Consider the following 13,565-nt stretch of genomic DNA (forward strand, 5'->3'; position numbering starts at 1 on the left):
ATGACATCAAACCGTCTGCCAAATATGTCGAGCAAACGGGAAGACGCGGGCGCCCAGACGCGCGCCCAGCGCCCGTCTATCGTCTCGCAACACTCGAATTCCGTTCCCTCGACGCCCCTGCAGGTCGCCCGCAAGTACAGCACGCGCTCGCGCTCCCCCTCGCCCAACGGCGGACTGGGCAGCCATTCGCCACGCTCCGTCTCGTCCGAAGCCAACGGCACCATGCCTACGCTGAGACCTGCGCGCCCCTTCAAGTGCAGATTCGAGACCAATGTTGGTATGCTGGGTCGGAGACGCATGCCCTACCAATCAGACGAGATACTGGAAAAGGCCAAGGAGGAGCCAAAGAAGAGCTTGGATCCCAACGAGGACGACAAGTTGAGTGGAGACATGCGGGAGCTGTACGATCGGTTAGTGCCGAAACAGGAAGACGAAGATACTCGAGCGCGCTTTATAAGAAAGGTGGAGCGCATACTCCAGACTGAGTTTCCTGGTACCAAAATCATGGTCCATGTATTCGGTTCTTCTGGCAACATGTTATGGACATCTGAGAGCGATGGTAAGTACCACGCAGCATCTCGAGGTCCACACTAACAGAAACAGTCGATATTTGCATACAGACGCCCATGAAAAGGCTCGAAGAGATGCACCCAATAGCTGAGGCTTTGGACAAACGTATGAAACACCACAAATCAGATTGATTGAGACTGACCTCCTTAGATGGCATGGAGCGCGTGGTATGCATACCAGCAGCCAAGGTCCGGATAGTAAAAGTCTGGGACCCTGAGCTGCAACTCGCCTGCGACATCAACGTGAACAACGTCGCCGCAATCGAGAATACGCGCATGATTAAGACCTATATACAGCTCGACGATCGTGTTCGACCGCTCGCCATGATCATCAAGCACTGGACAAAGAGGCGTATCCTGAACGATGCTGGTCAGTCTGCTACATACTTACCCTCCTTCCCGACTAACATCGCCCAGGTATTGGTGGCACAATCAGCTCGTACACATGGATATGCCTGATTATCAACTTTCTCCAGACACGGGATCCGCCGGTCCTTCCTACCCTGCATGATCTTCCCGATCGAGCGCTAGACGAGACGACCGGCCAGCCTTCGTTATCGAGTTTCGCCGACGATATAGACAAGCTGAGGGGTTATGGTGACAAGAACAAAGAAAGTCTGGGCCACTTGCTGTTTCATTTCTTTCGTCTCTACGGACACGAAATCGATTATGAGAAAGACACGATATCGGTACGACAGGGTAAGCGAATACCGCGAGAAGAAAAGGGCTGGCATCCTGGCGGTGGCCAGAAAGAGGGGGTTAATCGCCTCTGTGTGGAAGAGCCTTTCAACACGGAGCGTAATCTTGGAAATTCTGCAGACGATTATGCTTGGCGTGGTATACACCTGGAGATTCGTCGCGCTTTCGACCTCCTTGCAGACGGTCAGCAGCTCGATAAAGCATGCGAGCAATTCGACTATCCACCGGAGGAAAAGTCGAATGCGATTTTCAAGAAACCTCAGTCGCAGAAAGCTATTATTACCTCTAGTGTACCAAACCGGAATGGACGAGGAGGTCCGAATACGCGTGGAGGCAGAGGAGGCTTTAACCTGAAGGGTCAGCATGGAGGTAGCAGGCGATCTTCCGGTAGCTCCAACTACGGTCAGGGTCGACCACCCTTCCTACATAGCCCGCCGATCCCAGCGAGCGCTGGCCCGGAGTATTTCAGCTTCCCAAGAGGCATCCACGATCAGCTACACGACCAGCTGTATCAGCAATACCAAATGCTGGAGATGCAGTCGAACTCTCTACGTGCGCAGTTGGCTGCTCAACAACACGCTCAGCAAGCACATCAAGTACGGGCCGCGCAGATGCATGCCCACGCCGTTGCCCAGGCACAGGCGCAAGGTAGAGCGTCTAACAGTACAAATGGGTCGCCGCAAAAGTCGCCATACATCAACGGTCGACAGAGCCCTCGTTTGGCTGAACGTGGAATACCTCCAAACTCGCTTCCTCAGGGCTTTCTATATCACTACCCTGGCTTCTTCACTTCGCCTCAGTCTGATCCCAACGGCTCACAAGATGGATCACGAACCAACCCTTCGTCTCCTTCTTTGAGCAGTAGTATACCCGGCGTACATGGAGTGCATCGCGCATCCAATGCAAGCGAAACAAGCTCTCTTCGTTCGCACTCACAGCCTCCTCGCAGTGCGGGACAACAGCCTGTCATTGTGGGATACCCACCTGTACCTCACCTCGTTGATCCTGCACAATTTGCTGGTTATCCAATCGCACGATCATCGAAAGATTCTTTGCGACCACAGATGACGTCGGACATCCCGGTGAAGCCCAACACGTCCCAGCCAGAGTCGGGTCTATCTTCTGACAACAGTTCGCCCAAGGAATATGTTGGCTACTACGTCGCAGAACAACCGCAGGCACGCCCGCTACAAGAATACGCTGTTGGATCGATTCCATCCTTTAGCGAACTGGCTCAGCGTCGTCGACGCGTCTCGCCAGAGATCACCCAGCCTCTTCTGAACACTGCTTTACGACGAGTGACGCGATCTCCTTCGCCACTTGGGCATATGCGTAGTTACTCTACAAGTGTTACTCAGCCGAATGATGTGCCACCTACTGAACAGCGCAAGTCACGCATTGACTCTGTCCGTCCACCTGTCGACAACGGTCCAGTCATTGTTAATGGCTCGTTTCCAAGCCAACCTCGTCCTAGAAGTGATACGGTAGAGATTGTACCGCAAGAGATGCCACCTCAAGTTTCACTTGGGGCATACGCCAATGATCAGGCTATCCATCAGATCCAGCAGCTTCAAGCGCGGCAGCAGTTGGTTCTTCAGGAGATGGAAAGACAAAAAGCAGTGCAAAACATGGGTCCCCCCATTGTGAATGGCTCAATGAACGGTGCCCTACCAGTGGAGACAAATGGCTTGACGCGCGTGCCAAGCGAGGGCCAGCAAGCATTTCCTACATTCGGGGATGGCTGGGTAAACTACGATGCCACTAACGGTCACCAAAGCGACCGAAGCGATGACATTTCACCAACTCGCTCGGTTCCCCATCAGTGGGGCGCACCAGCGTACAATAACGGCCTACCTCCTCTGGAAACTTCAAATGTGCAGCGAGCACATCCTCAAGAGGTCAAATCTGCGACAATTCCACTGCTATCGCCTGTGTTCGAGACGCGCACGCCTTCGCCTACTGCCGGCAGATCTGCAGATCTTAACAAGCTCGTCAATGGTAACAATAGTCACAAGTCGCAGGTGAAGCCAAGCAACCAACAACATCGTCGCGCATCGCTTACAGGTGGATCGAATGGTAACGCCAAAGAAAATCGTAATGGTCAACAGCAAAAGAACAACACGAACAATGAGAGGACGAACAAGCCGAGCGCGACAGGCAGTAGTCCCAATTCTTGGCAACAGCAGCCTCCTCGTAAGAAGGGGAAGAACAAGAAGCCGAGAGCTCCAGACCAGAAGTCAATGGGTGAGCCATTGCCCGTCAATGCCGCTGATCGCAAGGGTGGCTAGATATTTGTCGTTGCCGTCGATTTGAAAACTACAGAGATCGCTATTCGGTCGCTCGCTTGGTTCGCTTTTGAATAGCGGAGACACGTCACAAAATTGCATTTTGAAGTTGAGCAGCCTGGGGCCCATTTGCACGCCGGATTCCAACTGGTGGGGCAGGCCAATTCATACGATGCCATCACGAGACAGAAACGGTGAGATGCCACTGAAAAGAGAGAAAAAGAAGGGAAATCACCCGTCGGACGTCACACACACCGACAATATGTCGTTGACTCTGCTGTTACACTCGGCGGCGCGAATCACGCGCTCGCGCAGAGCGCTTTGTGTTTCTTTCACTTGGTCGGCGTTATTGTTTTGCTACGCGCGACATGCATGTTATCGCATCATCTTGGAGTTTAATTTCCCTATTGTTTTCTTCCGGGGTGCGGTCTTTCGGTTCACAAACATCTCGGTACACGACAGCATTGTTTTCTCTGGTCTCTCTTGGGTCGCAGGCTGCGGAACTCTGTCATGGGCTGGCTCATTTTGATGTTTATTACTGGTTGCGAACACGGACATGGAAAGTATTGAGGCATGTATAGATAAAAGATGAGCGAACGTGCCTGTCGGTTTGTACGAGGTTCGGGCTCTCTGGGACGAGATAGAGGAATGAGAAATTGTTAAAAGTCATTGTCAAGATTCTTTGAATGACGGTGTGTAGGAATCACATTGGCTCGTGACGATGTTTGCTGTAGCGTGCGTCTACACTTCATTTGCATGATGGGGAGCGATGATCAGTGACTGCCTCTTCACACTTGATGCTTTCCCCCGGCCTATGTAGCTTTGATACGCCCTCATCTAAGTCCCACAACCTCAAAATTACGTGACTTCCAACAAACAGATTGAATTCACCCAACGCTTCATCCGCACACAGCACGACGATGCGACAATACACTTACGCAGAACTCCTTGTCCACTCTATCATGGTGCCTTGCCTCGCTATGTTAGTTGTATTTCTCAGCATACTATCATGCTATGACGGGCAGCGGGAAAAGCGAGTTCGTAGACATGGAACAAAGCGCAATTGAAGTGTATGAGAGAATATGGTAAGAGGCAAAGAAGACTCCAAAAATACAGGATTGCTTCGTTACTCCAACCCATAATGCAATTTCCTTCCTCTTTCCTTGAGCAAGTCACAACATCTCCCACTCTCCTCATCCAAATATTCTGCACCTTCCCTCACTGTCCAACCCTTCGCACCACATTCATACACTACTGCACTCTTTGCTCTCGCCAACATGACATCAAAAGCTTCCATCAACACATCCATCGGTGTTAACAAACTCTCCTTCTCCAGACTATGATAGAATTCCTCCGCACTAATCCCCGTCCTGACAACATTCGGCGCCACGGCATTGACAGCGATACCCTCTTCCCAGAGCAATGCGCCGTAAGATCGCGTTAAGCCGATCAAAGCGTGTTTTGCTGCTGTATATATGGGTAGACTGGGTACACAGTAAAACCCACATACACTTGCTACCAGACCAATTGTGCCGCGCAGGAGATACGAGTCTTCAGATCCCCTATCCCCCCAAACAACAAGATCCTGACGTCGGAAATGCTGTATCGCTAACGCGATAGTATAGAGAACACCAGTGAGATCTACGTCGATAACTGAGAGATCGGGTTTCGTAAATGAATCGGTGGGCTGCTTGCAGCTCTCAGAAGGAAAGGGAAGCCATTTCTTCTCGCCAATGCCTGCAATAGGGAATATACAGGAGATGCGTCCACCGAGAGCTTTGAGTGCGGCTTGAAAGACAGAGAGCTGAGATTCCCAACTTGACGTGTCGCAGGTAGCATAGTAGAGGACGGTGTTGTTGGGCGTGTTGTGCTGGTCGGCGAGGTGTGTAGCGCCAGCCGTGTTGCGGTCGGCTATGAACACTTTGTAGTTTTTGGATAGGAGGTGGGTTGATAGGGCAAGACCTATGCCACTTGCGCCACCTGTGAACGTTGGTTAAGATCTGTTAGATTTAAGGTGGAGCAGCATGGAGTACCTGTTATGTATGCCGTCTTGGGCTGATCACCCATATCCCTGTGTAGCTCTTCTTTATGATTATTAGTTGACTGTGAGAGAATAGGAGCGTATGTAGGTGCAAGATTAGCATGCTGTTCATATATGCGATTTGTAGGTCATTTTAAGCTTCCCCGCAGTTGGGAGGCACATAGAGGATGCGGGGTTGTGCCAGAGACTTTAGACCCAATCGAAAGCATATCCAACATACTCTCTGCTTGTTTGGTGCGTTTGACATGATGGCTGTGAGTGTAGCATTTGAGATTACTTCTAGAAAGTATGCCTGCGATGTTTGTGTCAAGCTAGCCTCAGGAGCGTCAATCATATGTTTGCCCCCCAGAAATTAAAGCCCAATTAATATACGAGCATATGTTTTGGCTTCTTCAGCCACCAAAAATACTCTATAGCTAGGCTAGAGATGTTGAGAGATGTTGACATAGGCTGGGATCTCGGGAGGGTCGATGACAGTGACGTCATATCATCTGTTCACTTGAGCTCGCATACTGGCACATCGCGAGATACACACACGCAGTCACGGGAAGCCGTGACAGGATGTTGACCTATCAGAGGAGGCTAACAGAAGACTAACGTATGCATGACGAGGACGTAGATGTGCAAGTTTCAACGAAGAAAAGAAAATGTTGGGTCTGGAGCTCCGCGACTTCCGATCGTTCGAGCTTGATGTTACCTACACGTGGAAGCTGAAACTCATGACATCTATTGAGCATATATATTTAGCACAATAAACTGACCACAGTAACCACTTTGTACCCCCGAATCTGTTCCAAAGGGTTGTTACTTCTCAAGCTTCCCGTCAGGTTTCTGACGACGTCATTGTTACTCCACATCGAAACTACCTAGCTGGGCTGGACATCCGGACAAGCATTGAAGCTTGAGTTGGTACATTTAGCATCCATCAGAGCAAAGATATCTTGGCCAGATCCCCCGACAACCACCCTTACGAGTCGCAACCATGCCTGAGATCATCCTCTCGATCAACGCAGGATCCTCTAGCGTTAAGATCTCCGTCTACAAAACCCCGGAGGATGGTGCCTCGGTACCGAAACAACTTGCTGAAGCAACTGTCGAAGGCCTAACTGCGCCGCCTGCAAAGCTCAAGTATGAGCGTGGAGACGAAAAGATCAAGGGAAAGGAGCTAGAGAATGTTACCTCACAAGAAGACGGATTCCGCTACATCCTAGATCACCTGACCAACGATGAAGGCCTTCCTGAACTCAACCACAAAGAAGACATCCGCTTCACGTGCCATCGCGTCGTTCATGGCGGTGACTACCCCAGAAGCCAGGTCATCGATAAGGAAACATACCACCACATAGAAGAGCTTTCGGATCTAGCCCCCCTACACAACGCGCCTGCGCTCACCATCGTTCGAGCCGTAGCAGACATCCTGCCACACGCAAAGAACATCGCTTATTTCGACTCCTCGTACCACAACACACTGCCAGAGTATATATGCACCTACCCAATCGACCAAACGGTCGCACAGAAAAACAAACTGCGCAAATACGGTTTCCATGGCATAAGCTACTCGTTCATCGCAAACGCCGTATCAAAGCACCTGAACAAGCCGCTCGATCAGATCAATATCATCGCTCTACATCTAGGCTCCGGCGCTTCCGCATGCTGTATCAAGGGCGGCAAGTCGCTCGATACGACCATGGGTCTAACCCCCCTCGCAGGTTTACCAGGTGCCACACGCTCTGGCTCCATCGATCCATCTCTCATGTTCCACTATACACACAGCGCAGAAAAACCCTCGCATAGTTCTAGCGAGAAACTGCACATTACGCAGGCTGAAGAGATCTTGAACAAGAATAGTGGCTGGAAGAGTCTGACCGGGACTACTGATTTTGGGCAAATCAGCTCTTCCGAGAGAAAGGAGGATAAATTGGCGTTTGACATCTTCGTCGACCGTATTCTGAATTATGTGGCTCCCTACTTTACCAAGTTGGATGGTGAGGTCGATGCTCTTGTTTTCGCGGGGGGTATTGGTGAAAAGGGAGGAAAGCTGAGACAGGCTGTCGTCCAAGGAGTTAGGTGTTTGGGTTTCAAGATTGATGAAGACAAGAATGCGAAGCAGGTTGAGGATGTGGTTACCGACATTAGTGCCGGGGATGCGAGGTACAAAACGTTGGTCGTCCAGACAGACGAGCAATTGGAGATGGCACGGGGAATCCTGGAGGATAAAGATAGGTTTGTGGGGAAGAAGTGATTAAGTAGTTTGATGCTTAACGAGACATGAAAGCACGCGTTGGTAAGAGATTGTAATGGTATTCTTCTATTTTTGACGCTAGGCCGGTAGTCTATGGCCTGCGGTGAATACCACGATGCACTGCACGAGTGCATGTCATTGGGTATCGCTCCCGGGTGATGTAATGTCTTTGGTGAAATTCAAACGCCATGTCATGATCCAACCCAATCCGTTCTAAAACGCCCTTTGAATGCACTAGATGAAGCCAAACTCTGGGGAAATGTCCCTCGGAGTCTGAGCCAGGCTGCTCTTATGAGGTGACGGGGCAGTTGCCCCGGGCTCTGAAGAACTCCCTTTTCGGGACTGTGATTGCGACGTAGTCTATACTTGTCCAATGGGTACTCCAAAATTGAGCGGAGGACTCTTGAGCCTGACTCCGTCGACTTCGGTGGCGCATGAATTGCGAGATTCGGCAGATCCCTTGCGACTCAGTGGCAAGCCTTCTTCAGCATTGTCTGCGGTGGCCGGGGGAGCGGCGGGTTCGGGGGCATCTTTTAGTTTGCTGAACCTGTCCTGGTCCTTGGCAACCTTCTCGAGCACATCATCGAGCACGTCCAGTGCTATGTGGTCACTAGCGCCATCGACGGGATTGGTCGGTAGCATGAGCGGACCTATCAAGGGCTGATCTTCTGGTGGTGTACCGAACCGTGCTTCTTCCTCGTGAGCAGGCGGCTCTTGAACCGTGGGTTGCTCGTCCTGGACCGGAGACAGGGCGCGTGGAATCAACGGGGTGTGACCGGCGAAGCGCTTATTGGCTTCGGGTAGCGGGGAGAGCAGAGCATGGGTCGGAGGAGGGGATGGGAAGACTTCGTCGTCAAGATCGGACGTGGGCAGGGAGATGCGCGTGGGCATGTCAGGGCGCTTGTGTCGCCTCGCAAGCAGGGTCTGGAACGAGGAGCTGTTGGGATCGAGGGTACCCAGCTGGGCGCCGGTGATGACATTGTCCAGGCCCTGCAGCTTGTCTGTTATCATCTCGGCGGGCGGAGTAGTCGTGTCGGCGGGCGGAGTAGTCGTGTCGGGGGCAGTGAAGAGGATGTCAGGACGAACATCCATCCTGGTGAGGCCAGCCCAGACAGTCTGCGTCTCAGCGTCGGCGTATGGCATCATGAAGTTGCATCAACGCTAGAAGGCGGTTAGTCGACTTCTACGCCTTCTAGAGGCAGCACACGCACCTAATGCAGGCTGCGGGAAGACAAAGTGCGCCGTGGCTTCGGGATCGAGGGCAGAGTGTCGCGTGGTGAATGTATGCCGGGGGAGTAGGATGCTACAGCGAAGGACACCGGGCGGCGACGGTCAATGCAATGCGTGTGTGGGAGTCGAGGACGTAAGACTGCGGTGGGGGAGAGAGAGGGACTGGCAAAGGCGGCGCGGGTAAGTTGCTCTCATATGAAGGGCACGAGTCTAGCGGGTGGATACAAGTGCACAAACAACGCAGAACGCGGGTGCGGTGAAAGCGAAGCAGCGACCTGCATCACCACAAACACGTCACACGTCATAGCCGCGGAGCCACGAGGGTTCCTGGCTGCCCACGTCCGCCCCCACCATCATCCCCGGCCACACATCCCCCCAGCGCCATCATTCCCGACTGCACAGTCCAGCTAGACGCTATGTTTTTTGTTTTCTTGATGTTGCTGCCCTCGCTTCTGGTTTCACGCTTCATTAGGCCTGCAGAATCCTTCAAGCCACCCGCCGTCGCGCTTGGGGTGTGGATCGGCGTGTCATGATGAGAAGCCCCTCTTGGCCGCCATGAAGCGCCTGGCCCTGACCGGCGTCATCTCGCGACATCATTATCTCGAGAAACACCGCGTGCTCTCCATTTCCGTCGACCTGGTAACCACTTTGAACATCGCTGCCCTTGGCGGCGTGCAATACGCCTACACACGTGAGAGCTCATTGGCAGCATAGGCCTGGTTCCGGTCGAGACCTAGCACCTGCCATCCTCTCCCGCCTTGGTTGTGAAGAGGGGTAACGCGCTCGCAGCTTCGAGTACACACTCGAATTAACCTTCAAGGACGCATAAGCTGCATATACGTTCCTGAATCTTCTAGCCCTCTTCATTCCCCCAACATACCCCATTCCGACGTCTTCCGCTCCAGATTGCAGATCGCCCCTTCTCAATCTGGAAGACTAGTAACCGCTGCCTGTCTAACAAAGGTCCCCACTGCGCCAGATCATGGAAGCCTTTCCCTATATCTCTCCACAACTCAAATATTCGGGCCTGACCAAGCAAGAAAGAGAGGGTCTGCCAGCAAAGGAGAAGCCCGTCACCATGAACAAGGCTAATTCTCCACGTACCAAGTCGGCGCAGACAGACCCTACCAAGGCGGCCAGGAAACATGAATCCATGAACAATCGCAGCTATGCGATTCCATTTCCTGGAAGCATGAACTCATCTGAAGATGACACACCACCCTTTCCCGACGCCGAGGTGTCTTCACTGGCGCTCGACAACAAGCCTGGTGCCCAAATACACTACACGTACTACCCTGCATCCAAGCCCCACGGGGGTCACCCAAACCCATTCTCACAAACGCTGATCGTCTTCCTAAACGGACTCATGATGCCAAGAAGTTCGTGGGATCCGGCAATGCGCAGTTTCTTAGAGAAACGGATAGCTGGACGTCTACCGTATCCTGCTCTATTGAGTTACGATAGATACGGCCAAGGAGACTCAGATCCCGATCCAGACGACGAGCATCCACCACCATCGCACGGACATGACGCAATATCTGCAGTCAAAGCACTCAAGCAATTCACACTTCAAATATGGAGGGATCACCTTGACATCAATAAACCTACCCACTATCCATGTCTCATCTTCGTCTGCAACAGCATCGGATGCGCACTCGCAAGACTTTTCGCCCAGTGCTACCCAGGGACTGTGTCTGGCTTATTGTTTCTAGACAGCATCATGGCCAACTCAGACTATCAAGATATATGGCCGAACCCAGATGCGCCAGACTTCAATCCACACACACTACCCGAAGGCGTAACTGAGGATGAAGTACGCTCGACAAGAGAAAAATATAGAAGAATGTTCCATCCCGATGTCCCCAGTCAAGAGGGCTTATCAAGAAGAAATCTCCCGCAATTATTACCGTACGCGGATGCACCGAAGCTCGAAGGCTATCTGGGCAGAGGTCCGTATCTCACAGTTGTGGGTCATGACTGGGAGACCTTTGCTGAGCAGTCGTGTACGTACATGTCTCTTTCCAAGTCGACTCTTGGACTTCAGAGACTAACTCGGCAAATAGACACGGGCACAATGAAGACTCCAAAGGTGCTCACTATGACCTATGCCAACCCCGCTTGGCGCCGCTACAATGAAGGTCTCTGCCAAATCACAGATGAAGGCAAGGCTATCGGTCCCATAACAGCTGTCCGGTGTGGCCACTTTATCCAGCAGGACGACCCCAGATTCGTGAGCGACGAAATGGTGAGTCTGCTGGATCGGGTAGTGAATCGCGTTCAGCAGGTTAGCCAAAGAGACTGACATGTACGATTACCATTCAATAGAGGAGAATGTGAGTTGGGTCGGGTCGAGGTTTAATATTTGAAGGTCATGTGGCATGATATACAAGAAATCTTCAGTATCTAATAATCCAGAACCGCGTAATGATAAGAGAAAAAAAGGCCGCCCATATATACAGAGTTTCTTAACAAAAGAAAGCTATAAGCATTCCTGTATGCGGTATCCAAAGCTCGGTCGAAACGTGTCTGATCGTTCGTCCTATTGTCGTCGTGATGTGCTGAGTCTCTGTAGACCTACAAATTTCTGACATATGATCAATGTTCATATGCGAATTTGATTGCTCGTGCACATCGAGTAGTCGTGGTCTAATCGTCGTTGTAGCGTAATGAGCCTGAAAGCTTCCGCCATGCCCAGCGTCTCTGCTCCAGTGATCATCTATATCCAAGATGACTCATTGAGAGCGATTTGGAGTCGATGATCCAGTATCCAACTCCAATTTCAATTCCCTGACCCATAACGAATCTCAAAAATCATCCATATCTCCCATGAAGTTATCATCACCCGTATCCACCGCCTTGTTGTTCCTCAAACTCCCACTATGCTTGAAATCATCATCCAAGTCGTCATCTTCTGCAGCCTCGTCTTCATCTTTCTCCTCGAGCAACTTCCTCTTTTCTTCTTCACCCAACCCTGCTTTATTCGCAGCCTGCATCCTCACGCTCAATGGCCGATTCTGCATATAGCTCTCCATGTAGCTGGCGCCCAGACTACTGGGGTAGCCATAGCTCCCCGCCTGGTCCACGTCATCTACACCACTACCATGTAACCCGCCGACGTAGGTATCGAAGTTGGTGTCGTCGTCTGCGAGGTCGTCGATTTCAAGTTCGGCGCTTGTAGCGGCGGCGGTCGAATAGATAGGATCTGGACCAGCAGTTTCGGGGATAGAATGCACGGCTTGTAAAGGGAGTGAGGGGGACGGGTCGAGAAACGTGCGCGTTGCGGTTTGGGCAGAGCCGAAAGGTATGCTGGGGGAGCGTGGGGAGGTGAGCGGTGGAGAGTGTTCGGCGGCAATGGATATGGTATTTGGTGCTTCGGACAGGGGTTTTGCAGCCGAGTTGATAGCGTTGGTCATGGGAAGGGGCAGGCTGTGATGTACGGCGTCGCGGTGTTCGAGGTAGACTGGTGGCTCTGGGGTGGTGAGTCGCGGATCTATCATGTCGTCGAGCGATGCCGTTGAGTTTGAGGCGGACGTTGCTTCGCTGCTGGGCGATGTGAGGGGTGGTTCCTCGACGGTATCTGCGGGCAGGACGGTTTGGCCGTCAATGACCAGACTGACTCGCTTCCGCTGCGATCGAGGCTTGTCCTTGTGTCGCAGCGCAGACTTCTTCATGGTGGTGCGCTTGGCCTTTTTGACTGTCTCGGCTGGGTGATTCTCCTTGGCTGGCTCCTCCGGGGCAGCGCATTCCATGTTCGTATTGTCCTTGCTAGACTTCCGGCCGTCTTTGCTCTGCTCAGCATCTCTTGACGCTCCTGGCTGGGCTGATTTGGGCGTGGTGTTTGCGCCGTGCGCGACTTCAGTCTTGGGCTTCTTCTTCTTCTTTTCCGGCGACGTGTCGCGTGCGTCGAGCAAGGGAAGGAAGACAGGCGTAACTAGGCCATAGAGCTCCTTCTCCCGCTTGTGGACTCTGGTGTGCTTCTTCTGCTTGATCCTCTCTTCGGGCTCTGGGTCGAGCGGTGACGCAATGCTTTGAGCATTACTGGTAATGGTTTGTTCTGCAGAGGCGGATTGCTGGTCGCATGCCATTGAGCGGTACCGGTCTACAAGCTAGGCCCAAATCAGTCTCGCACAAGAGTCGATGCAGCGGGCGCAGAATCCTACCTCGTCGCCATATCTGCGCAGCTCGTCCTGCTTGGCCTTTATGTAGTCGTTGATGTCGTCCTCGAGCTGCTGCCTCCTCAGCTCGACGCTGCGGGCCAAGGCGTCCAATTGCTCTTTTCTGAAGCCTGGGACCTCGGCCAGGCTCGGGTCGGCGTGAAGAAGCATGGACTGCGCTGGAATGTGAGTCTTCTGATCGGCCGGATGATTCCGCTTTGGGCGAGGGCCGGAGCAGGCCTCTGCGGCCTTCAGGTGGTTATATATGGCGGAAAAAGATACTTGGCGGCACCTGAGCAGCGTCAGTCGTCGCACTCATGGCGGGCGGTTATATGCAGCACAGGC

General features: G+C 52.4%; 6 protein-coding genes across 6 annotated transcripts; 3 read left to right on the forward strand and 3 right to left on the reverse strand.

Moving 5' to 3' along the window:
* J4E82_005754 (uncharacterized protein) lies at window positions 1–3,556 on the forward strand (the record flags this gene model as incomplete). Its single annotated transcript, XM_051732015.1, has 4 exons — window positions 1–559; window positions 604–675; window positions 721–939; window positions 987–3,556. 4 exons carry the CDS (start codon window positions 1–3, stop codon window positions 3,554–3,556), a joined length of 3,420 nt encoding a protein of 1,139 aa, XP_051588264.1.
* A 1,123-nt stretch (window positions 3,557–4,679) lies between these two features.
* Window positions 4,680–5,928, reverse strand: J4E82_005755 (uncharacterized protein; the record flags this gene model as incomplete). The annotated part of the gene is made up of 3 exons (XM_051732016.1): window positions 4,680–5,533; window positions 5,587–5,656; window positions 5,815–5,928. 3 exons carry the CDS (start codon window positions 5,926–5,928, stop codon window positions 4,680–4,682), a joined length of 1,038 nt encoding a protein of 345 aa, XP_051588265.1.
* A 648-nt stretch (window positions 5,929–6,576) lies between these two features.
* Window positions 6,577–7,836, forward strand: J4E82_005756 (uncharacterized protein; the record flags this gene model as incomplete). The annotated part of the gene is made up of 1 exon (XM_051732017.1): window positions 6,577–7,836. One exon carries the CDS (start codon window positions 6,577–6,579, stop codon window positions 7,834–7,836), a length of 1,260 nt encoding a protein of 419 aa, XP_051588266.1.
* A 360-nt stretch (window positions 7,837–8,196) lies between these two features.
* On the reverse strand, window positions 8,197–8,979 carry J4E82_005757 (uncharacterized protein; the record flags this gene model as incomplete). The annotated part of the gene is made up of 1 exon (XM_051732018.1): window positions 8,197–8,979. One exon carries the CDS (start codon window positions 8,977–8,979, stop codon window positions 8,197–8,199), a length of 783 nt encoding a protein of 260 aa, XP_051588267.1.
* A 1,069-nt stretch (window positions 8,980–10,048) lies between these two features.
* Window positions 10,049–11,368, forward strand: J4E82_005758 (uncharacterized protein; the record flags this gene model as incomplete). Its single annotated transcript, XM_051732019.1, has 2 exons — window positions 10,049–11,069; window positions 11,130–11,368. The coding sequence occupies 2 exons, from the start codon at window positions 10,049–10,051 to the stop codon at window positions 11,366–11,368; spliced, it is 1,260 nt and encodes a 419-aa protein (XP_051588268.1).
* Window positions 11,369–11,870: 502 nt separating this feature from the next.
* J4E82_005759 (uncharacterized protein) lies at window positions 11,871–13,391 on the reverse strand (the record flags this gene model as incomplete). Its single annotated transcript, XM_051732020.1, has 2 exons — window positions 11,871–13,136; window positions 13,227–13,391. The coding sequence occupies 2 exons, from the start codon at window positions 13,389–13,391 to the stop codon at window positions 11,871–11,873; spliced, it is 1,431 nt and encodes a 476-aa protein (XP_051588269.1).
* Between the last annotated feature and the right edge of the window lie 174 nt (window positions 13,392–13,565).

This window comes from Alternaria postmessia, assembly GCF_024291825.1.
Source record: "Alternaria postmessia strain BMP 2775 chromosome Unknown scaffold_31, whole genome shotgun sequence".
Lineage (NCBI taxonomy): Eukaryota > Fungi > Ascomycota > Dothideomycetes > Pleosporales > Pleosporaceae > Alternaria > Alternaria postmessia.